We start from the raw sequence: 25,442 nt of genomic DNA, 5'->3' as shown, positions 1-25,442 counted from the left end.
TTGGAAATACCTTATTACTTAACTGATATCAGTTAAAGTAAAATTAATAATCAATTGGTTTGAGCGAGATCTGAAACAGGGGAACCGTGTTTGGCAGTTGACTGGATGGTACAAATACTTACCCACTAAGCAACAGAGGGTTCCTACAAAGTTACTCTCTACAAGACAACAGTGGAGTCCATACATTTATACATCGTTCTTACCTGTAATCGTAAATATTACTTTACGCCCAGGAGAAAAAGTTGATCATTGTATAATTAGCACACCGATCACCGCGTATGATTCGCTACCTTTTCGTTGGCGTGGTTGGTAGGCCTACTTGGTGATCGCACTTGAGATGTCGGAGTTTCAGGGTTCGGCAGTGTACCTCTGACGGGGGCGCGGCCACGTCTGTCACGCTCCAACTTTGTTGAATGTTTTTTTGTTTGGGCGTTATTTCGGCAAGTGGTCTGCTAGCTACATCAGTTTCATGATGCACATCAGACTGACGAAGGTCAGCTATCTACGTGACATAGAAAGGTTATTTGTCTACATGGCACACATTTTTGCTGTCATTAACTGCTTACTACTATTACAGTAGCCTAAGTAGTTTTTGTTAATCATAATACATTTCATTTTACTGTCTTTACAAGGCATTGTATATGATCATACTGTAGTTCTGTATGTATAAAATATAAATATAACAATGCACACGTGATGATTTGTATTGCTTTTTAATGTTTTTTTTTATTTATTCTTTCTCAGAAACTATAATCGCCATACAATACAGCAAATCATAATACAGGGATCTGTACAGGCATAGTAGCTCATTCACACATTCTACGTCAAGGCGGTTTTGAAAAAGTGGAACACACAACAAAAGATAATCCTTTCACACACAAATGTGACTTACATTTGTTTGGTGATAAGGGTGCTTTTTTATTCAACAAGCATTAGTAAGACACGGCCCAGACGAAAGATTCAACTGATGTTTGTTGAAAACAAAGCAGATATGGTCTCACGAGAGACTCATCAAAATGATTAATCTGATTATTTTATGTAACTACAGGCTGCTGAGAAGGTTGGAGCTGTGAGGAATGCTCTGCTTGAACACAGGTAATTCACTTGATGCCAAACATGATTGAAAACAGAACATAACAGCACATGCATTTTCTTGGTGAGTAATATTGTAACATTATAGTTAGACATTGTGACCTATTTATAAGTGCTTTCTTTGCTCATTGTTGTAGAATTTACCGTCTGAAGTCTTTTGTCAAGTCAGTATCAATTTAAACGAAAATGATATCTAAAAACCTTTTAAAAAGGTATTTTATAAGAATGAGCCCTAACAATTTTAGCAATGATCATTTCCAATTAAGATGTTTTCTACTCCAAATTTGGCCAGTCATGACAGTTAAAACACTGCATCAAACTGTAATATACTTTTCCAATGTTCATTCATAATTATACCTCTAGAGGGCAACGTTTAGGTTCTGTCAGGATTCAAACAGGGTAGTGTCTGGAGTGCTTTGCTAAACCTGTTCAAACAAGAAAACTTTATTCCTTCCACCAAATATACAGAGAACATACAAAGCAAGTGCTCACACTTAGTAGTAATGCTGCTTTGCAGCGTGTGGATAACTGAGTTGGTATTTCACATTACACTACAACATTAAGTGCTTAACTCTGACCGTTTCTTATCAGGCTTTTGTCAAAAAGTATGTTTGCAACTTTGTAGAGGTGTAATATTTTGGCCAAAGTCATTGACCATTTTGTTTTGCAAGGGATCCTTTTCACCATTCAACATAATGAATCAAACAACAAAATAAATGCAGTGGAAAACAATATAAAAAAATAACAGTGACAAGCTTTAAAACAAACACACTTTACATTATATATATTTCAAATGCTGTCTTAAAGATCTTGTGATTTTCAAAGTAGCGAAAATAAAGAGTTTTATTTTTTTCTTTTGTTAATCTTGATGAAGACTACAATACACGTGTACAGATATATGAGATAACGTAAGTGACTGAGCAAAAAAATAAATATTTTAGTCAATGTTTTGAAAGTTTATATATTTATATATGTATATTCATATGTATATAGCTTCTTTTCAGGTATGCCGTGTGAGTCGGCTGGCTAACACGTCCTTCTGGGATTCAAGCCTCTCTCATTCCTGTCATGCCACATACACCAGGGGACATATAAAGACCAACGATGACAGTTGGAACTTCACAACTGTCATTGTCACACCAACTATTTAGCCCTTGACACGTTCTGCTAGCTACGAGACCTCAGTATTGTACAATGGCTGCAGGCTACAATACTGACCCTAAGGTGAAGAGTGGTATATTTTTACACAAATTCCTTGGATTGGATCAGAGGTGTTTTCTGTGCTGCAGGTTTTCTCATACAAATCAGTCTGCAAGTAGCATAACAGTATTCTGTCTATAACACTTTGGGTTAGGCCCCTGTCTAGGTGAGCCATTGTGTAACTGACCAGTCTGTTATCCCATCCTCTGACAGCAAACCTACCACTGGAAAACCGTGGGGTATTTTGAACACAGTGTATTTGCCTTTACAAATTCGGTCTTTTCGTTTTGTACGTCGTTGAGAGCAGGTATACTTTTTTCTTTAAAAGCTCTTTATAAAACATATGGTTCGGGCCCCAAGTCATCCATCGAGAAAGCAATCTGTAATATTTACACTGTCACCTTGCCAGCATGCAAAATGTCCTTGAATATGCTTTGCAAAAGGGCAAAGATGCAGACATAAGGATTAAAATACATACAGTATCAGTACTCGTATATTGAAAGAAAAAGTAGAGTTTGATTAAGCAGCCATATTTTACAAAAAATAGTTTCAAAACAAACCCTCTAGAGTGTGGCATATTTGCCCAGTCCACTTTTTAAATCTTTGGTTGACCCATTCAGAAGCCTGATAGATTTACAATCCCCTTGTACACGGAACAACTTAACTTTTTTTTTCTCCCCAAAATAAAAATACTTCACACTCACTGACCTCATTTCCTCTTCCTGCTCTTGTGTAACCCTGCAAGAGAGATCAAAATGGCCTCCCGTCCCAACACACACCACACACAGCCATAGCCCACACTGCACTTCCTCTGTCGCCCACGTCAGATCCACTCTGGAGTCCTTCCAAGAAGAAAAGCACACACACACTTTCTCTAACACAAAGTCATGCACCCACACTCACACAGAAGAGAGCGGAAAAAAGGTAGTGACACCAAAACGCGAAGAACAGAATTGACAGATTACATGAGGGTGGTTAATAGAAAACAACCCAAACAGATCAGACGCCAAGAGACCCAGCAGGTCTGACCCTAACCCAGGAGACCCAGCAGGGCTGACCCTAACCCAGGAGACCCAGCAGGTCTCATCGTTTCTGGGAGCCCAGCATGACTTTGGAGACGAAGTTGACGATGGCGCTTGCAGGCTGGTCGGCGTCCATCTCAGCGAAGAGGTGACTGACGTTGTCGGTTGTGCTTCCTTGCTTTCGAGCCACAAAACCAAAGAACCTGAGAGGAGAGACGTGTATGATAAGATGACTGAAGACTGAACATGCAGCATTCTGGACACGTCTGTGTTGCCCAGCAAGAAGGAAAGGTGAGTTTGTTCATAGCTACATAGCTACAGTTGTTCCTAGCAGTTACTGTACTGCCTGCAGACCAAGCTGCCTGCTGTGGATAGCAGAAGGAACAGAAACCCTTACCTAGCAGAACCTCCTCCTGGTTTAGTCCAACTGAACACAGAAACAGAGACACAAGGAATGAGTCATGAAATATCATGCACTTTGTGTGCATGTGTGTGTATGGTGTGTGTATGGTGTGTGTGGGGTTGTGTCTGTGTGTGCTCACTTTCTCTCCTGAGGGTCAATATCACAGAACGTGACAGTATTGATAGGATAGTGGCGCCGGAAGAATAGCCTAAGAAAGAAAACAAATGAATAAAACAAATAAATAAAAGGTTAACACAACAGGTGGTCACTTCTCCAAACGCCCGTCAGACGCACAACAACAAGTGTTTCATGTCAAACCCTGTGAAGCATTCATCTGCAGACGTACTTTCTCTGGTTGTCAGTGAGGGTGATGCCCTGTCCGGACACCTTGAAGTGGACGATGGTGGCGGTGGGCGGTGACGAGGCCGCCAGCGTCTCGGAGACGGCTTTAGCCACGGCCTGGGGCCCGGTCAGAGACTCCATCTCCACAGAGTTGATGTACAGCACGTTGCATGCTGGGAAGAGAGAGGAGGCCATTAGATCTCAACACTCAGGACAGCCAATCACAGACCCTCCCCTGGGATCTACATCCTTTTAAATGAGGCTCCTAAATGAGAGATTGGGAGTATAACAGGAGACTAGACCCTACGAAGTGCTATTTAGGTTATTATTCAAGTCAGCGACAAAGCACAACCATTTAGAGTAAATATATATATTAGTGATTCGTGTCCATTCCTGCATACATCCTTTAACAGACATTTGTTCATGCAAAACTCAAGTGTCTCAGCAAGGTGCATGCTTTCCGGAACAAGGCTGAAGACAAGGGAAAACAATTCAAGGGAAAACAAACAGCCGTATTTGCCCCAGAGCATCAGACAGCTGCTTGACAGGCACACTGCAGGACTGCAGAGCTGTTAGAAGGTTGACAGTGAGAGCAGGTGAAGCTGAGAAGTTCAAGACTTCTTCTTGGCTAAAATGCAGGTCATTCAGGTAAGGAGTTGCATTACAAATCAGACAAAACCACATGAGCCTTGGGGTTTACCACTGGAGTCAGCAGGGGGCCTCTGGCCTGTAGTGACAAGGAAGTGACATCAGCATTGGGGAGGGGGGAGGGGGACTAACAGTGTCATGGATTCTTTTGCCATGAAATAGAAACGGAAATGACCCCAGCGTATTTAGTTCCATTTGACCCTCTACTGGTGTACAATCACTTCAGGATGCACTTGTTTTGGTTCACTGAGGTGGACACAGTTTACCATTTTCCTGTTCAATGCTAGGTACATTTACATTTCTTTCATCTAGCAAATGTTTTGATCCAAAGCAATGTACAAATGTTGGAGATAGAAAGTACAGCAGCAGAAGAGAAGGGGTCAGAGGTCAGTGGTCAAGGGTCAGTACCTGCTCCCTGCTTGAGAAGCTCAGAAGCTGCGTTTGTGGGCGTGGAGATCTCTGGCATCTCTTCGTGCAGATCTGTAAAAGGAGCAGAGGTGGAGGAACAGTCAACACAGCCCCTCTCAGAGGACCGTGCTGTCATGGTTAAGTCCTCTGTCAGGATCTGATCCAGTGTTCCGTACCTCTGGTGGGGATGGCCAGCTTGCAGGGCAGAGCCAGAGGGGTGATGGAGTGCTGGTATACTAACGCAGAGAGGCATCCTGCAGGCACACACATTGGAACATTGATTTAATCATTCTAATCATTGAATTACTAATGTTAAGACAAGACTTCCAGCCGTGTGCATTCTCCCTTTTACACACTGAGATCGGGGGGGAAATGTCCGGATGTGTGTGCCATCAAATGTACACACACACCTACACACACAGTCAGTCAGTAACTCGCGCTTGCTGACTCACTCACCCTTACCCACACACATGATGTGGTCTGCAGACAAAATTAGAGGGGGGATATATGAACCGTATACCAAGTCCCATGCTATAATTAGGATTAGACTTCCTGAGATGTGAGAGTGGTGTGAGCGAGGGCAGTGACAGAGCTGGCTTTCTGTCTATAAGTAAGTGTGTGTGTGTGTGTGTGTGAGAGCAGAGAGAGACCGAGACAGAGAGAGGGGGACAGAGAGAAGGGGGAGAGAGCGCAGAGAGAGAGAGAGAGCAGACAGAGAGAGAGGGGGGAGAGAGAGACAGAGAGAGAGGGTGACTCACCAAAGTAGGGTTCGTTAGGACAGCCCTTCAGCTTGACCCCCTTGGGACTGGTCTCAATCAGGAAGTGTCTCACTAGCTCGTTAGTGATGTCACCAGCTACCCGGGCACCATGGAAACAAACAAGCAGACAGGAGACCACAAACATTACCAATCAGTTATACGCCAGATATTACAAAGATTCCCCTCGCTTGTTCTTCCTCCCCACCCAACAGCAGCCCAAACATCGAGGAGAAGCAGAACAAGGGAAACGATGAGGATGTCTGAGGCTAGTTAGGTTGTCCTCTCAAACAGCCTCAATCTTTATCTGGACAATAGTACCAGGTCCTGGGCTATATTCTCATGTCCAGTTTCAGTTGCAATTCAGTACAATATCAATTCAAGCTGCTGACAGCCAACAATATGTGTTATGATAATTCTGATGTAAATGCATTCATTTGGCAGACCCTTTTATCCAACGTGAAGCACAAGGGAAGCAGCACTCTGTGGGTCTCCAGTCACACCACTGAGCTAGCCACCATCCCTAAGAAGCTTAAAGGTCTCAGAGCGCAGGCCTCAAATAAATCAAGTCAATACATGTTTGTTTTCCGGCAGCTTGAGAGGTGTGAGGGACTGGACTCAGATAGCTCAGCTGGATCAGCGTGACATGCTATCCTACTGAGCTACTTCCAAGCTTCTGATAGGCCAACTCCTGAGACAGCATTCTGCTGTGCTACAGACTCCCTCCCTCCTCTGTGCTAGGAACACTGGTTATACCTCATACTTCGATGACAGGAGGAAAACCCCAGGTATTTGTTTTCATCAGTTGTGCATCAAGAACAGAATGTTCCTCTACGTAGCCAAACCCTGCTGGCACAGAGGGCCAGGAGAATCAGCAGTAATGATGGTGCTTTCAGCACGGCGTACGATGCAATTAGCTCCACTCAGAACCTTAATACATGCAAGGGATGTGCCAAGCAGGTCCCCGCTCCCCACCTGCCCACCCCCCCTCACACTCCACCTCCACCCTGACCTCCACCCCCCTCCCTGACCTCCACCACCCTGACCTCCACCACCCTGACCTCCACCCCCCTCCCTGACCTCCACCCCCCTCCCTGACCTCCACCCCCCTCCCTGACCTCCACCCCCCTGACCTCCACCTCCCTGACCTCCACCACCCTGACCTCCACCACCCTCCCTGACCTCCACCTCCCTGACCTCCACCTCCCTGACCTCCACCTCCCTGACCTCCACCCCCCTGACCACCACCCTGACCTCCACCTCCCTGACCTCCACCTCCCTGACCTCCACCTCCCTGACCTCCACCACCCTGACCTCCACCACCCTGACCTCCACCACCCTGACCTCCACCTCCCTGACCTCCACCTCCCTGACCTCCACCTCCCTGACCTCCACCACCCTGACCTCCACCTCCCTGACCTCCACCACCCTGACCTCCACCACCCTGACCTCCACCACCCTCCCTGACCTCCACCTCCCTGACCTCCACCTCCCTGACCTCCACCTCCCTGACCTCCACCCCCCTGACCACCACCCTGACCTCCACCTCCCTGACCTCCACCTCCCTGACCTCCACCACCCTGACCTCCACCTCCCTGACCTCCACCTCCCTGACCTCCACCTCCCTGACCTCCACCTCCCTGACCTCCACCACCCTGACCTCCACCACCCTGACCTCCACCACCCTGACCTCCACCTCCCTCCCTGACCTCCACCTCCCTGACCTCCACCACCCTGACCTCCACCACCCTGACCTCCACCACCCTCCCTGACCTCCACCTCCCTGACCTCCACCACCCTGACCTCCACCACCCTGACCTCCACCACCCTGACCTCCACCACCCTCAGACTCTTCCAGTCCTTCATCACCAGCACTGCCGCCTGACAGTCCAGATGGAAACTGAGATGGTGTGTGTGCTGTAAACCACAAGGCACAGGAATGCATTCAACATGGTATGGAACGTACAACCTTCACAATTCACGACCGTTGCCAAGTACACAGGATATGTAAAACCACATCTCCTCGTTGCCGTAAATGTAACTGAACCTTCCAAGGACTTCAACACAAACCATTCTTGTCATCACCATCTCGGGCCCAACTAGGCCTGACATCCCTCAGACCTCGATCCCAGAGACACTGTCTGGCTGCTGTAGTGCACCTTCACAGCTACACTGTCCTCATGAAGCACAGCACCTTCACAGCTACACTGTCCTCATGAAGCACAGCACCTTCACAGCTACACTGTCCTCATGCAGCACAGCACCTTCACAGCTACACTGTCCTCATGAAGCACAGCACCTTCACAGCTACACTGTCCTCATGAAGCACAGCACCTTCACAGCTACACTGTCCTCATGAAGCACAGCACCTTCACAGCAACACTGTCCTTATGTAGTAGAATTTAGAACCCACATAAACACAACACAGAACCTACACGGACAGAATGTCAGACATTTAGAAAGTGGAGCAGAAGATGTGTGGTGTGAAGGGCCTCCTGGATCCAGCAGGAGGTGTGGCTGAAGCCCCTGACCCTGCAGGGAGCTGCCAGTGGCACTGCTACCTTTCTTGCTGTGTGTGACGGTGGGGGGTGGCGAGGCCACCTTCATGGCCAGGCCGTAGGCCCCCCTGAAGGAGTGACTGTCCCGGATGACGAACGCCCCAGGCTGCCTCTCCTTCAGCAGGGTAATGGCTGTAGAGGACACACAACAGAAGAAAGAAGAGGTCAAAAAAAAGAGGAGAAAAAACGATAAAGAAGAGATGTACGCCACAGTGAGAGAGGAAGGATGAAGACTAATGTAAGTTGAGTATCTCACCAGGAGAGCAGTGACGTGAGACCAGTGGTCTGTTCACGGGACAGACATGTAATGGATCCCTGACATGCTGTCTATGTGCCCCCCCTGTCCACACATGACAACTTCAACACTAAGTAAGATAGATGACAAACACATGCAGATGTTTTCTGGTCACCAGCCACTAACACATTTCACATGGTGCATGACTGTGTGTTTGGAACTGTTCAGTGTGTAATGTCCAGGGAGATTTGGGTGTGTGTGTTACAGTATGTGTGTGTTACAGTATGTGTGTTTGTGCTCCGTAAAGCATCACAGGTCTACTGTGGAAAAATGGGCATGTGTTTACTGCATACATGTCAATGCATGCAAATGTGAGCATGTTTCTATCTGGGTGGGTGTGTGTGAGTGTGAGTGTGTGTGTGAGAGAGAGTGTGATGTCACTGCAGTGGAGCATGTGCTTGTGTTTAGGGCAGTATCTCCAGAGTAGGTGATCTAATCCAATAAGAACTGTGAGAGGAACCAGATGGTCTAAACAGACCTGACCTCACAGCAACACAGGACCCAACCAGGACTCCCTCGCCTGGGAACCAAGAGATCCTCACTGCCGGAGCAGTGGCCTCATTACAGACTACAGTACTGTCAGCACAGAGAGCCATGTTCAAGGAATGATGAAGAGCGTTAGAGGACCTTCCAGTCAACGCTTAAAACTGTACTGAGAAAAGAATCCTTCAAACACAGGCTGGTGAATCTGGAGCTATTGGTTCTTTTGCCCTCGACGTAACAAAAGCAGAAATAAGTTTGACGTTCAGTATTCACTATGAACAGTCAGACTCACCTTGTTCCCTGGAGATGTCTGGTTTGTACCAAAACTTTGACGTGTCCTGGACAAACTTGACATTCAGCCTGGTTTCTGGGCTCCCATCTTCAACAGAGCAGAGGAGGGCAACACAGGTCAAGATACGTGTAAACAAACTAGATCTCCTTCATACAAAACACACGCAACACGACACGCTAGCACACGCAGCGTACTAACACGTAACACAGCGAGACCCGGGTAAAGAGGCCCTCGTTCCGTCTCCTCACCCGCCATGTTGAACTTGGAGAAGTCTGGGAGGGTGTGGAAGTGGCTGGGGGGGCTACCCCCGCTTGACACGGGAGACGACAGCTTCCCGTTCAGGGTCCCGTACGAGACGCCCCCGTTAGGTCTGTCCCCGCTCGACATGCGCGTCTTCTCTGGCAGCTGTGGCTGGCCGTGAGGCTGGCCGTGAGGCTGGCCGTGAGGCTGGGGGCTCGGACCTCCCTGCCAGGCCCCCATCATGGCGGCCCCCCCCGTCCAAGTACCCTGCGGGGGAGAGGGGGAAGGAGGGCGTGCCCGGGCCGTGGTACCCTGAGGAGCTGCTCTGCCGGGACAGGTTCCTCTCGTCCGGCGTGGCGTAGCCGCTGTGGAGCGGATGCCGGTCCAGGCTGGGGCTCCGCTGGGACACCTGGGACACCGACGGCTGGCGGCTGAGGGCTGGGCTGCTCTGGAGGGGCTGGGTCAGGGAGGCCTGGCGGCTGAGGGCAGGGCTGTGCTGGGACACCTGCCCCAGGGATGGTCTTCTACTCAGCAGGGGGCTGCTCTGGGTCCCCTGGGACATGGTCAGGGGGGTGGCGGCCCAGGACTGGACTACTGGCGATCCCTGCTTCGAAGCCGTTGGCTGGGGATGGCTGGCGGGCCGTGACGGGGCTGCCCTGATGGGTGGCCCTGTTCTGGAGGGAGGGGCTGTAGGAGGAGCAGGGGGCCGGGCTCCGATGGAGCGTTTGAGGGCTTCCATGTGAGGGGGACCCCGTCGCCATGGGGACCCTGGTGGGCTCCGAGCGAGGGGGGCTGCGGTCCGGGGAGATGTAGCCACCCAGGAGGCTGCTGGGGCCCAGGTAGGATGGGCTGGTGTAGGAGGGGCCTGGGTGGGAGGGGTCGGGGTGGGAGGGGCTGATGTAGGAGGGGCCTGGGTGGGAGGGGTCGGGGTGGGAGGGGTCGGGGTAGGAGGGGCCGGGGTGGGAGGGGCCGGGGTGGGAGGGGCCGGGGTAGGGGGGGCTGGGGGTGCTGTAGGGCATCTCTGACGGCTGGGGGCTCACGCTACTGTTGGCAAAGGTGTGGTCTCTGTAAAACATGATCAAAGAGGAGATTCATTTAGTGTTCACTGTTTCAACGTTGAAAAGTAGGATATGCGTGTCCTGGGTGTCTCCAGAGGGTCCTAGTTTCGTAGCACGTGTGTCATGTCAACTCACCCATCTGTGGACTGGAGGGGGCTACTGCTGGAAAGGGGGGCGCTGGGGGAGGGGGCGCGCTGGCAAGCTGGAGCGTCTCCTGATTGGCCGAGGCCTAGGGGCGACGCCGGCGCCACGCCGCCTGCCGCAGCTGATCTGGCCACGGACTCTACGTAGCTCCTCGGCTCTGCAACAACAAAACACGCTTCAAATGAGCTTCAGGTTCAGGTCAGAACACATGAAGCAACGTGTGCCGACTGGTTTCCAGTCTTGTAGTATATTCCTGAGGGTCTGCACATGTCTGGTCTGTGTTTAGATGGACAGGTAGTCCTGCTGTCAGAAAGCCTAAGTCTGTGTGAATCCTTTACAGGTTACTAGACTGAAAACATGCAACATTTTAAAAAGACTGATGGATGAAACAGATGAAAATGAGCACTGAGGTGTTTTTATTTGACACATAAACCCTCTAAAGAATGAAATAATAGAGGTTGTTGAACTCAATTAAATGCCAGCAGCTGCAAGGTTACCTCAGCCCTCCCCAACATAGCTCTCTGTCTTTGTGTTCGCCAAACACCCATCCCTCACAGCCAGGACTTTACACGCACGGCAGAGACACCCTCGAGGAACCCCCCCCCCCCCCCCCCCCCCCCCCCCCCCCCCCCCCCCCCAAGAAGAGCTCTGAGGTTCTTGTCCAATTACTGAGCCTCCCCAGAGCCTGCACCCCTGGACACATCGTCTGCAGCTCTTAAAGCTGACAGCCTCCCTCCCCCCCCTCCCTCCCTCCCTCGGCGAGACAGGCCTGCTCCTAACACAGGACACGTGTTTTACGGCTTCTCTCCAGTTGTCCATGATGTTTACAGGACAGACTAACACGAGGAGGGTCTGTTACGCCTCACGACCCCCTGACAGCCCGGCCAACCCTCGTTCTCTGAGGAGGATCAGAGCAATGTGAGACAAATAAATAAATACTGTGGAAATGATGTAGACGAGGAAGAGGGAAGTGCAGTCTCAAGTGTTGTGAGGGGTGACAGTGGAGAAGGTGAGGTGTAGGATTTGGAGAGGTACAAATAAATGTTGTGAATGACTGGAGTTGACAGGGAGGTGGAGATGCAGGATGTTCTGCAGCTCCCGCTGGTCTTACCTTCTCCAGCTTCAACACTGTCATCATCTGAGGCACAGAGAGAGAGGGAATCGTAAAGCCATAAGAAACAGAGAGTACAGAACGAAGGGTGACGGAGGGGAAGAGAGAAGAGGTGTGTGTGTGAGTGTGGAGAAATAGACCTGGATAAATATTGATGTGTAGTATCAGAATACACACTAACTGTCTGTGGCTGTACTGTGTGTGTGTGTGTTGCACAGTGTGTGTTGCACAGTGTGTGTACTGTCCTGCCCCAGGAAGCAGCTGAAGGCCCATGTCTGGAGAGTCAGCCATCCCTCCTAAAGCTTAGCTCCTTACCCAGAAGTAACACCCTAATGCACTTGCCTCCATCCATCCAGTCTACAAAGCGTGGACACAGGACCTGATCAAACAGAGCACAGGCTCAACAAGGTCCTTCATGACCTCCTGTTTCAGGGGGTCAGAAGCAGCCGTGGACTGGGAGAACGTGCCACTCTGAACGAGCTGCTGCTTTGAAGACAACATCAACATGCGACCCTGTGAAGGTGGGCCCTACATCAGGCTTTCACATGGATTCCAGCGTCGCTAAAACCAATCCAGTTTTCAACCACATGAGATGAAAACACTGCTCAATTTACAAGTAGTCATGAGCTCACTGTTTCTGAGAGGAGGGGTATAAGCTAGTAAAACCAAAATAAAGATGTGGTTTGGATCAGCTGCCAGAGTGTGATATATTTAGCTGAAGGAGACAAATGTTAGCTGCTAAGTTAGTACCCTCTATAGGCTGAAGGGCTATTTGGCAATCCTACCACATCTGGGTTTCTGGTTTCAAGTAAGATGTGCGATGTGCAAAACTACCAAATAATACTTTCAAGTTGTACAAACTGATTCTGGTGCTGTTTGCTTTAATACCAAAGACCCAAAACAAATGTGATCCTAACCCTACACTTGAGGTGCATCCTGCAAATACCTGTACAGGATCATATTATCCAGAACATCTAGACAGAACATACAACAGGAAAATCCTGAAGCATGCAAGATGAATCTACTTCAAGTGGACAGCGAACTCAATACTCTGTACAGAGCCTCCAGATTGTACATGTCAGCAAGTGGTATTTAGGCCATGACGTGTTCTACAAAACTTGTCTTCACAGGTGGGACTTAATCAAAACCGGATAATTTCATGTTCAAACTACTCGGATCACTTGACAGATCACTCGACTCAGGTAAGTGGATGCGGGTCGACCTGGTCCCACACTGACCTGACCTGTGTTTTTACAGCAGCATCCGTTCATATCAGATTTCCTACACAGTTGACCATACAACATGCTTTACTATAAAATGTAAAGAGAAGGTTGTGTTAGAAAGATGTCCAGTAGAACCAAGCTGGGTGGAGGAGAGAAAACACTAGGTTCTAGTGGAGGAGAGGAGAAGGAACACTAGGAGGTTCTAGAGGAGGAGAGGAGAGGGAACACTAGGAGGTTCTAGAGGAGGAGAGGGAACACTAGGAGGTTCTAGAGGAGGAGAGGGAACACTAGGAGGTTCTAGAGGAGGAGAGGGAACACTAGGAGGTTCTAGAGTAAGAAAGGGAACACCAGGAGGTTCTAGAGGAGGAGAGGGACACCAGGTTGCAGGGAGTCTCACCTGAGCCGGTCTGCTGCAGCAGGATGTCAGCAGGGTTGTGGGGCTTGAGGCCCAGGGCAGACAGCGGCGTCCTGGCCAGGCCTGGAGGAGAGCGACCTGTGGGGGAACAGGCACAGCTCAGGCCTCTAGGACTGTCTCACTGACGGCCTCTAGGACTGTCTCACTGGCGGCCTCTAGGACTGTCTCACTGACGGCCTCTAGGACTGTCTCACTGACGGTCTGGCCAGCTAACACCAGAGTGTGGTTATCTACTGTGTGCATGTTCAAATATGTGTCTTCTGCATTTCATTTATATATGTTAACATTTTTGAGGGATTTATTTTCTTCTGATTGCTCCAATATGTCAAATGCTTCAGAATCTCTCAAGAATGTATGTCATTCTACACAGGTGTGTTCCATCAAGACAGCAAGGTCGATCACATGACCCTGAGGCTGACAGACAGGTAGTTGACAGACAGGTAGCGGGCCTCATGCAGTGCGTGCCATCCACACAAACACACCAATACAGCACAGCTGCGGTCAAGGGTCAGGTCAGTGAGAGCCATCCTCTAGAGTGGGATGGATGGATGGAAGGACTGTGGCAACATTGATATGATTCACAGCATATAGCCACAATCATACTATAACTGTTGCAGAACTACAAACACTACAGTTTGAGCGAGTCCTGATTTTGGCTCCAAGACATGATTAGCTTCTAAACTTCATGTCTTAACTGACCATAAGCTTTGACCTCAACTGCCTCCTGAATGAACAGAGCAAAATTCACCAACCACACAAAAACAACCAAACACAATGACTAGACAGGGGGAGGGGGGGGGGGCGGGAGTGTGATGGGAACCACTGCTAAGCATACAACAAGAGTCAAGTGGAGAGCAACACCCATCGAGACAAGGAATATCAATACATGTTTCTGTCTTCATGCTTGTGTGCAGCCTACCAGCATGTGACTGAGTCAAGGCAAACATGTCAGAAATGGTGGCTATATAATGTGTGTGTCTCCAGTCTATGTGTTTGCTAACGAGGTCTAAACAGGTGCTGCTCTCCTGCTGCATGCTGGGTAAAGCAGGGCAGGGCTGTGATAGGCAGAGGGAACTAGGGGTAGGGGCACTCAGGGGTGAACCAGCTGCTGTGGGTCTAAGGACGTGCATCCTCAACTTACCAAAGTAACAATCGACTGTTTGTTTGGTGAACTACAGGCCCTGAACGTGTCAGACAGGGCAGGTGGAAATGGGGACATGTTGGGGACATTTGACGACTTGGAACACTGTTCCTCAGCATACTGTGGCGGATGAGGCCCTAAACAGCTTACTGTTACTGATCCACCATTAGCTGGTCATACTGCCTATGGTGACACATTTGCCTCAGGACAGTGTCCCTGTACTTACTGTAAGTCTCTCTGGATAAGAGCGTCTGCTAAATGACTAAATGTAAATTAGAACTGGGATTGAATCTGGATTTCTCATGGTGCGCCGTGTATGGTGGTGCAGGTGAGCAGAACCAGTGAGGGATTCTGTCTCTACTGAATATGATGACTCCATGATGAAGATGCCATTTTGATGTGCTAAAACAATTCCAGGCCATAAGATTCATTCTCCTCTTCCTACACTGTATGTATCTGAATGGGGCATTGCATCAGTATGTTGGAAATGTAGTTTACTAGCAGTATATTTAGTTTACTAGCTGTGTATTTAGTTAACTAGCTGTGTATTTAGATAACTAGTTATGCATTTAGTTAACTAGCTGTATATTTAGTTTACTAGCTGTATAGTTAGTTAACTAGCTGTATATTTAGTCTACTAGCTGTGTATTTAGTTTACTAGATTTGTATTTAGTTTACTGTATTTAATTATAAATTCATTGAGCTCAAGAATGTCCCAGCTCTAAAGAGTTACCTATGATAAATTGCACTTGATAACAACAATGACTGTATTTGCCAATTGTTTTGTTTTAAAGGTTTTTTCAGTTAACATCTTGCAAAAAGATAAGAAGTGGAGAAATTGTATTGTTGAGTTAATATCTTCTAGTACACTTATCAAATCATCAAGTCAAAGCGTAAACATCAGTCTCGTCACAAAAAGCACCCTAGCCCAAACTTAACATAAACACACCCTAACAGATGTAAAACACAGAACAACGTGTCATATCCTGTTTGGAAATATAAAATATTCTCAGCTGCAAACATAGAGGAGAAGTTCTAAGACCTCAAAAGTGAATTCCCACGAACCACAGATAATTTTTACCAGCTTAATGTGTTTCTACACAACAGAAAGCCCTTGTTTCCTTGTTCCCTGTCTTGCCCTGAGCCCCCCAGCGCCCTCTGTCTGCAGGAGGGGAACTTACACAGGTTGAAGTAAGGGGTTTGAGGCGAGACGGGGAATGCAGGGGTTTGGGGGAACACCTCACCACCAGCGAAGGGCGTGGGGCTGACTGGAGCCCCCTCCAGCTCCTCGAAGGCTTCTCTGTAGCTGTGCATGTGTCTCTGGAAGACAGAAACACACACAAACACACACACACAAACACTCTTCATATGAACAACAATCACTACAATTCAGGAGTGTAGGTGGGTGGGGCAGTTCAAGATACTTTCCTGAATAATAATAAGTGGGGGTGACAGATTGTGCAGTTTTCTGAAAGTGCCATGTGTAGTGAACCTTGGGCTGTGCTCTGCCCTCACAGGGAGCCCATGCAGAGCAGCAGTGTACCTCCTTGGGTCGCCCTCCAGGGTTCAGCGCGATGGCGTTGACGAACTCCGGAGAAACGCAGCGCACTGGGGATCGCAGCGGGCCGTCCTGGGATTCAGGGCCGTCCGGGTTCCCCTCGCTGGGGGCGCGGCGGCGGGGCGGGGCGAAGGACTCGTTTAGGGCCATCCCTCGGGACTGGACACCTGGGGGGACGAGGTAGGGGTCACTCAGCACCCTGGAACCTGCAACGTCTGACCTCAGGCCTCCGCTTCCTGTGCTGTCTGTACGACTGCTATTCTCATTCATAACCTCTAATGACACTTCATAAAAGCCTCTAAAACAGGGCACCAAGGCCACAGATGCACGTGTCATGCGCTGATGAACACTTACAACAACACATGGCATTCTAGCAGAGAACACAGCGTTTGGCACTCATAAATACCACATTCCTGGTTAATAAACACAGTTGTGTTAGTGGTCACTGACAGCGTGAGCAGCACGTTTCTGTTAGCTTTTTCTACTCAGGGCCGACGTGTCCCCCAGTAAGCTAATAGAGACCTTTTAAATATGCTAAATGAACGATCCAAATTTCTCACAACAATCAGGCCAGTGTTTGTAAAAACCTCAAGAGTTTCTACTTGGGGAACAAGGCTCGTAGTTTATTATGAACTAGCTGCTACATCAGTGTCGATTATATCCCAGTTATCTCAGTAACATTCTGCAGCAGCTAATGTTTTTGGATGGACCTCAAAGAAGCTGATAAGCTCTTTCCAGTGAGCCGGTTAGGATGAAGAGGGATAGCTGCCAGAGTAAGAGTTTTAGGTCAGTGTGTGGCAGCCTGGTGGGGTCTGGTACTGGGGTAAGCTAACCAAGACGGTCTAGTACTGGGGTAAGCTAACCAAGACGGTCTGGTACTGGGGTAAGCTAACCAAGACGGTCTGGTACTGGGGTAAGCTAACCAAGACGGTCTGGTACTGGGGTAAGCTAACCAAGATGGTCTGGTACTGGGGTAAGCTAACCAAGACGGTCTGGTACTGGGGTAAGCTAACCAAGACGGTCTGGTACTGGGGTAAGCTAACCAAGACGGTCTGGTACTGGGGTAAGCTAACCAAGACGGTCTGGTACTGGGGTAAGCTAACCAAGATGGTCTGGTACTGGGGTAAGCTAACCAAGACGGTCTGGTACTGGGGTAAGCTAACCAAGACGGTCTGGTACTGGGGTAAGCTAACCAAGACGGTCTGGTACTGGGGTAAGCTAACCAAGACGGTCTGGTACTGGGGTAAGCTAACCAAGACGGTCTGGTACTGGGGTAAGCTAACCAAGACGGTCTGGTACTGGGGTAAGCTAACCAAGATGGTCTGGTACTGGGGTAAGCTAACCAAGACGGTCTGGTACTGGGGTAAGCTAACCAAGACGGTCTGGTACTGGGGTAAGCTAACCAAGACGGTCTGGTACTGGGGTAAGCTAACCAAGACGGTCTGGTACTGGGGTAAGCTAACCAAGACGGTCTGGTACTGGGGTAAGCTAACCAAGACGGTCTGGTACTGGGGTAAGCTAACCAAGACGGTCTGGTACTGGGGTAAGCTAACCAAGATGGTCTGGTACTGGGGTAAGCTAACCAAGACGGTCTGGTACTGGGGTAAGCTAACCAAGACGGTCTGGTACTGGGGTAAGCTAACCAAGACAAACGTGCTGCTCTGACTGGGAAATGCTATTCTTGGCATGTGCTCTGGACAAAGATAAAGAACACTGCCAGTACAAATAGGAACAAAAAAAAAGCAAGTAGCAATTGTTTTGGAGGGAACCTTCAGTGGGAAATGTCTGGGGATGAAGGTTATAGTATAAATGACCTAAAGGGGCCTACAAACTCACATGGAATTGTTTATATTGAATCCTTTGCTTGGCAAAGAACACGTCACATGTTTTCCCAATGAAGATCGAGTTCTGGACCAAGATAAGTAGAAAGAAGTGGCCCAACACTATGCTGGGGTCTACTTGGTAGCAAGAAAGGAGATTGTCAACCAACTTGACCCTAAAACTGATTCATGGATCTTCTTAGTCAGTTCTGGCAGAACATCCTAAAGATGGAAAAGCATGCAGACACGCCCTAGTGTGAGCACAGGACTGTTATGGAAACCGTGACAAATATTTATGGGCCTTCACTCAACCTCTCCTGGCCCTGGGGGGGAACAAGCTAGCCGTGTTTCCACAGGGGTGACTTAGCAATAGCATGATCCTGCAGCTGTGCACCTCAGACACAAACAACAGTTTATTTTTTAAATAAAGGAGGAGGACGGCCATACAGAGAACAGCATCACTTAACTAACTGATAGCACTTTAAGGAACAGCATTGAGGATCGAGGGCGGGTCATCTTCTCCTGAATATCAGCCATTAAATTGATCTAATAAAGAGATAAAACGTTTGGAACTTGTTTTTGCTGAATAGTGCATATTAACATGACTAGATCCTATTAAGTGTGATCCATGACGGAGTCAGACCTGCACATGAGTCATTCATATGCTGCCTGTTGACATTCCTGACCTCCGTCCAATGGCGTGGCTTCAAACGCATCACATGTGCGGGCTCTGGGTTTGATTAGCGTGGAAGGGGCGTTGTCTCGGGGCTGGCGTGTGAACAGCATGTAGCCCGTTTCCCCCACCCAGCCTGGAAACACGCAAAACAGATGGACCCAGCATGCACTGCTCCACAGCGCAGCGCTGTCAAACACCGGCCCCGTTGCCCTGACGACGGGTAATGTGTCCCAGATGGGGAGAGAGCTTCCCAGGACTGACGTCATTTTGGATTGTTTTGTTTTTCCTCCCTCACGATGCTCAAGCGCTTAAAAAGGCTGATATTGTATAGGACCGCGCGGAGCCAAGGAAATAAACATGCTGGTTTCCTGTTTCCTGGGGCGTGGTCGTTCTGGCTGAGTCTCCTGTGTGTGTGTTTACGTCTGGCCTTCGAAAGGTGACGGATGTGCACGGAGAAAAGAGATCATCTGGGGTGAGATTTCGAAACCTCTGTGAATACATGATCTTTAGTCTCCTTATATATCCAAATATGTTTGAAAACAGCTCGGAGAGTCAACTGTAATTCTCTTCCTGTGGCCAAATGACGTATATAACCGAGGCAGATGAGAAGAAAGTGTGTCCTGATTCTGAACTGACACTAGCGTCCACATGACGTATTCTGAGATCTGCAGGCCAGCCAGGTGAGACATGGGAGTCCAAGACACTGCTTCTGAACCTGCCAGGACAAGCTCTCTGTCCAGGGAGGCAGAGCCCTGCTCTCTGGAACATTCTCTCCGCTCCTGCATGAACAAAACAGTCTGCATGCCGGCCTCTGCCTCCCAGTGGAGTTGTAACGCCTTTACAATGTTTCCAACAGAGGCGGCCTTTCCCCTGGATCTGGTGTCCTTTGTCTGCCTTCTAAATGTTAAAACAGAGAGGAAGAGAGCAGCCTTGAAAGAGGCTAGTGTATCCTAGCCTTGGTGTTGTTCCCTGAGATTTGGCAGAGCAGATCTTGTGACATGCAGTCTTCAGGCTGAAGACAGAGCTGCCTTTGTGCTTCCCTTGTCGCGCTCTTGTGAAACTTCATCATGACTCAGTCGCTGACTCCTGTTTGCTGCTTTCCCTTGTCAGAGCAGGTCAGCTGTGGCCAGAGAGAGCCAGCACCTGACTGTCCCTCGCTCCCAGGACAAGGAGGGCCACAGGACAAGGAGTTAGATGTTAGCTGAATATGATAGTTCAACTACACACAGACTCACACAGAGAGAGAGACAGAGAGAAACAGCAAGCACAAGAGACTGAGATAAAAAGAGGTTCTGTTGCAATGAAGGAATGTAGGCAACATGCAAGCACTGCAACCAGAGGAGAGGGGTGGGTTCAGTCTGAGTAAGCAGAGGAGAGGAGAGGAGGGAGGGGGGAGGAAGAGAGGAGGGAGGGAGGGGGAAAGGAGGAGAGGAGGGAGGGGGGAGGAAGAGAGAAGGGAGGGAGGGGAGAGGAGGAGAGGAGGGAGGGGGAGAGGAGGAGAGGAGGGATGAAGAGAGGAGGGGAGGGGGAGAGGGGGAGAGGGGGAGAGGGGGAGAGGGGGAGAGGAGGGAGGAAGAGAGGATGGAGGGAGGGGAGAGGAGGAGAGGAGGGAGGAAGAGAGGGGGAGAGGAGGAGAGGAGGAGAGGAGGGAGGGAGGGAGGAGGAGAGGAGGTAGGGAGGGGAGAGGAGGAGAGGAGGGAGGGGGAGAGGAGGAGAGGAGGGAGGGGGGATGAAGAGAGGAGGGAGGGAGGGAGGGGAGAGGAGGAGAGGAGGGAGGAGAAACAAACCAGATAAGGAGGAGAGGTGAGGCTCAGACTGAGGGGAGGCCATGCCCTGGACTCTGGCAGAGTACTCTGGACAGGTGCATGATGGAGTCAGCACGGGGAGGATGATGAAGATGATGATGAAGAGGAAAAAGAGGGTTTTCAACAAAGAAAAGGGTTAAAGTGAAGAAACAGAAGCATGGCAAGCTATTTCGTACCGTATCATACTGCAAACACCTGTACTGTGAACATAAACATCCGTAGGTGCTAAAGACAGACTGACTGTGTACATACAGTAAAGACGGATGCAGGGTGCATCTGTTTTACAGTATGATAAGACTGTTACAACCCACTGACTTGTGTTTAGTCAAACAGTGTTTGTATGACACGTAGTCAGCAAGCAAAGTTGGAAGTAATCAAATGAGCCAGCGTCCTAGTTCCAGTTCCTGTGTGTACACAGGGCTTCCTCCACCATGTTGGCGTGACTGCAAGCCAGCGCCTCGCCATCAAACAAGCTTCCACACACTATGGGTTTCCATGTCACTGCTCTACGCTGTTTATACAACAGACTTGTTCCCCTCCTGGCTGCTCTGCAGGACCCCTCGTGGGTTTGGTTAGGATGGCCAACTTCCTGTACTGGGGACAGCACTTCCTGTGAGCATATGTCTGAGCATGTGTCTGATGAGTGACGGCTTCGCGGCTGAAGGAGCACTGCCAGGAGACGAGAGATGTGTTTTCTTAAGAGCTTGTTACACTGACACAGGCTGGCTGAAGCTCACTGCTTACAGAACAGGTCTTATCTGTCCTGTCTCTCACTGTTGAGCCCTATTTACAGCTAGACAGACACCTGGATTACAGGACCAGGGGAAAACAGGGGGTGTGGAGTCTGAGTTTACAGTTATGTATGAAAGGACAGTGGTGAACTCGACATATTGTTGAAACATGTTCCTACAGCATGGGACTGTGTTTTCTGGGGTTCATAAACATGCACGGCTTCCAACATACCTCAAACAGGCCCTGGACAGTCATTTTCCTCAATAAAACTGTGTTACGTCAAACACATGCCCCGCGGGACTGAAACTCTGTTCCCTAAGCCCTGGACCAGATGTACCAATACTGTAGGTGTGTCCCTGCAAGCAGCAGCGTTTGGAGGGCCAGGGTGTGCTGTAGATGCAGCCCATCACAGAGCAGGGAGCCTGGGTCGGAGCACTGTGTACAATGGCTTGATTGTGAGCTCCCAGGGCTGGAATCAGTGCCAGCGCAGCAGCTCAAAGGGATACAGAGAGCCAGGAGAGTCAAGCTGGCGTAGTGAAGGATGTCTGGGGGTCGCTACGTGCTCGTGGGCTCTGTACTGGGAGGGCTGTGTGGGGGTTTCCATGTTGTTCTGCAAGACGTGTGTCCATCTATTTTTCCATTAATTTGTTTCGTGGTCTGTGCCTGTTTGGTCTGTGCCTGTTTGGTCTGTGTCTGTTTGGTCTGTGTCTGTTTGGTCTGTGTCTGTTTGGTCTGTGCCTGTTTGGTCTGTGTCTGTTTGGTCTGTGTCTGTTTGGTCTGTGTCTGTTTGGTCTGTGTCTGTTTGGTCTGTGCCTGTTTGGTCTGTGTCTGTTTGGTCTGTGTCTGTTTGGTCTGTGTCTGTTTGGTCTGTGCCTGTTGGTCTGTGCCTGTTTGGTCTGTGTCTGTTTGGTCTGTGCCTGTTGGTCTGTGCCTGTTGGTCTGTGTCTGTTTGGTCTGTGTCTGTTTGGTCTGTGTCTGTTTGGTCTGTGTCTGTTTGGTCTGTGCCTGTTGGTCTGTGTCTGTTTGGTCTGTGTCTGTTTGGTCTGTGTCTGTTTGGTCTGTGTCTGTTTGGTCTGTGTCTGTTTGGTCTGTGCCTGTTGGTCTGTGTCTGTTTGGTCTGTGCCTGTTGGTCTGTGCCTGTGTTTCATTTGTATGACTGATACAGTCCTTAGCCTACCCACGAGTTACCCTTGTTAAGATTGTCAAGTAAACCATGCAGATTCTGGAAATGATTCAATATGCTGTGGAGCTCCTCAGAGTTTTGTATAGAGTCCCGTTATTCACAGTGTGAGAAAATGTACATGTACAAATATATCTAAAGGTGAGAAAACAGAGTGTGGAAAGGAGGGGTACCTGCCACGCGCTGGGCCACCAGGCCCTCCACGCTGAAGCCTTCCTCCTGGCCTGGCTCCTGGGGCGGGGGGGAGGTAGCCCTGGGGCTGCTGCAGGGTTCCTCCAGCTCTGCTGGAGGGTAGCTGCTGCTGGGAGGGTAGCTGCTGCTGGGAGGGTAGCTGCTGCTGGGAGGGTAGCTGTTGATGGGCTTCAGCTGCAGCTGCCCCCCTGAGGCAGGGCAGGGCTGGCTGGGGCTGGTTCGGGCCCCCTGGTGGACAGGCTCCGCTGGGAGGCTGGGCTGGCAGGGGGCGGGAGGGCCCTGGATGGGGGCGGGTTCAGGCGTGCCGAGCTGCGCCGGGGAGACGAACGGCTGGACGGGCGAGGATCGCTGGGCGGGGCTGTGGGCGGGGCTGTGGGCGGGGCTGTGTGCAGGGGCGGGGCTGTGGGTGGGGCTGTGGGCGGGGCTGTGTGCGTGGGCGGGGTAGGAGGGGCGAGCCTGGGAGAGGGAGGGCTGGGTGGTGACCACCAGGCCCTCTCCTAGGGAGGCGCTTGGGGCCGTGCGCGATGGCGGGTGGCCAGGCTCCAGGTCCTGCATGAGCAGGTTGAGTGCTTCCAGGGACTGCTGGATGTCCTGCTGGGAGGCGGCGGGGGAGGGGAACTGGGGCAGACTGTGGTAGCTGTGCATGGAGGAGCCGGGCGGGGGGCTGAAGGTGATGTCTGTGAGTGGCTCTGCGGGGACGCCGTAGTGTTGCCACACGTTCATCCCTCGCTGCACGGCATCACGGCTGCTGCTGGTACGAGCCGGAGCTCTGGGCATCTGCTGCTGCTCCCCGCCGAAGGACTGCGAGCGATACAGGCTCCCGTTGTGGCCCAGCGCGTACCCAGAGCCAGGGCCCAAGCTGCCCGCGGACCCTGGCCCTGGCCCCGGGGGCAGACTCTGCTGCGGGGCGACCGCAGCCTTGGAGGCGGGGTCAGGGAGGGTACTCTCCAGGTAGGTCACGCCCTCCCGCCCGTTGATGTGGGTCTCAGGGTGGTCATACAGGTCGGCGGGCGTGGCTCGCCCCTCCAGGGATGAGGGCGTGCCCAGGCTGCCGGAGGGGAGGTCGTCATCCAGGATGTCCGTCTCACGGTCCATCCCGCTGCTCCCGTTAACGTGGACCTGCGCTGGGACCAGGTGCATCATCCCCCCTCCCCCTCCCGCCCCTGCAGGAGGTGACAGGAAGCCCTGCCGCAGCGCGGGCGCCTCCAGACCGCTCAGTAGCTGCTCCAGCTGCTGCTTCTCCTGGGGGCTGATGGGCGAGGCCGGGGCCGGGGCTGGGGCCAAGGACGGAGGAGGAGGCTGACTCAGTGAGGCCGGGCCGGCGGAGGGCTCATCGGTGCGATCGGTCTTGATGGAGGCGGTGGAGTTCCCAGAGTCGCTGCTGACAGACAGGGCCTGGTCGACCAGGGGCTGGGGGCCTTCTGGGGCCACGGGAGGGAGGCCGTTGGAGATGACCCCCCCGTCGATGGACTCCTTCTTACGGACCTTAGCATACAGACTTCCGTCCAGAGGGCCCTGGGTGTGGATAACGTCTAGCGAGAGAAAGGGGAGAGAAACATGTCATTAGTCGGGTTTGAGTGTTTTATCAGTCAGTTTTGGCAACGGACGCTTGTGGATATTTGTTTGGGTGAAAGTTTTTCCAGCTTGGCGAAACAGGCTGGTCATGCTAGAGCAGCTAATGGAGCTGTAACACACAGAGAAGGACAGCTAGAAAGTACAGAGAAAAAGAGGTGGGTGTGAGATTGTCATTTCTCAGTGTGTGCCTAGTGCCAAAACAGCTGCATTTACAACCAAACCAATTTGACCAGGCTCCTTGACAGGAAATGAAACTGAGCTATGGCATGCACTGTGGAAAAAAAAACACTAACTCAAAAATGCCTGGCTGATGCCCTTCCTCAAACTGATCACCATCACCTGAAAGACACTGGCTACTTTCTGTGCACGTTCAGAGCAGCATCCATGGTTTTGTTAAAGGCTTTCTGCAGATTTTCTATGAGCTCTGAATATGTGCTCTGTGCCCAGGAGTTCCCCAGACACAGGCTGGGCTTGTTGCTCTGCTGTTGTGTGAGGTACAACCCTAGTCTGACCCCCTCCGACCCCACAGACAACTTCCTGTCTCACATGGTTGCCGTGACCACATCATTTGGTCCTTTTCCTTTCATCTGAATCTTTCTTTAGCTTTCTGTTTCTCAGCTCTCTCAGCTGGGAGTGTGTCTGCTGGTGACTGCTTCTGTGTGTGTGTGTGTGTGGGGGGGATGAACGGTCAACTTAAAGTAAAACTAAGCATTTGGGAGAGGTTTGCACAGCCTGGATTCTGGCTGAAGAAACATGAAGGACTATGAAGCAGTCTGGTGGTGAGGGGTGGAGGGTTAGGCCTAGTCTTTCCTCCAAAACAATCTGATTTGGTATGTTTCTCTAGAGCCAATACCACAGAAAACAACATTGAACCATTCCTCAACCTTTAAACAGCCATATAAAACCCACATCCCACCCTTGTTTGTCCATAAACACAACAGTAAACACGTTGCACACATCAGCACTCTGGGTTATTTGGAGGTGTTGTGTTAGTGTTGTGTTGGTGTGATGAATCCAGAACACTGTGACTGAGAAGGACACCACGCCCTCTTATCCTCTCACTGGTTCAGGACT

The 25,442-nt window shown here is 50.3% G+C and overlaps 1 protein-coding gene across 1 annotated transcript in view; it reads right to left on the bottom strand.

The window, feature by feature from the left end:
* Window positions 1–697: 697 nt before the first annotated feature.
* The window catches only part of tns1b (tensin 1b), a 122,897-nt gene continuing 98,152 nt past the window's right edge, over window positions 698–25,442 (bottom strand). Inside the window, 18 exon segments of the mRNA XM_047046437.1 lie at window positions 698–3,517; window positions 3,712–3,741; window positions 3,857–3,925; window positions 4,064–4,232; window positions 4,760–4,786; window positions 5,116–5,187; window positions 5,292–5,369; window positions 5,874–5,969; window positions 8,432–8,560; window positions 9,499–9,585; window positions 9,747–9,988; window positions 9,990–10,309; window positions 10,311–10,803; window positions 10,932–11,097; window positions 13,672–13,767; window positions 16,012–16,150; window positions 16,374–16,555; window positions 22,775–24,325. Coding sequence (XP_046902393.1) covers window positions 3,376–3,517; window positions 3,712–3,741; window positions 3,857–3,925; window positions 4,064–4,232; window positions 4,760–4,786; window positions 5,116–5,187; window positions 5,292–5,369; window positions 5,874–5,969; window positions 8,432–8,560; window positions 9,499–9,585; window positions 9,747–9,988; window positions 9,990–10,309; window positions 10,311–10,803; window positions 10,932–11,097; window positions 13,672–13,767; window positions 16,012–16,150; window positions 16,374–16,555; window positions 22,775–24,325 — 4,088 coding nt within the window. The 3' untranslated portion in view covers window positions 698–3,375.

This window comes from Hypomesus transpacificus, chromosome 23 (genome assembly GCF_021917145.1).
Source record: "Hypomesus transpacificus isolate Combined female chromosome 23, fHypTra1, whole genome shotgun sequence".
Classification (NCBI taxonomy): domain Eukaryota; kingdom Metazoa; phylum Chordata; class Actinopteri; order Osmeriformes; family Osmeridae; genus Hypomesus; species Hypomesus transpacificus.
The sequence above is the reverse complement of the archived record's forward strand: the minus strand, read 5'-3'. Positions and strand labels throughout refer to the sequence as shown.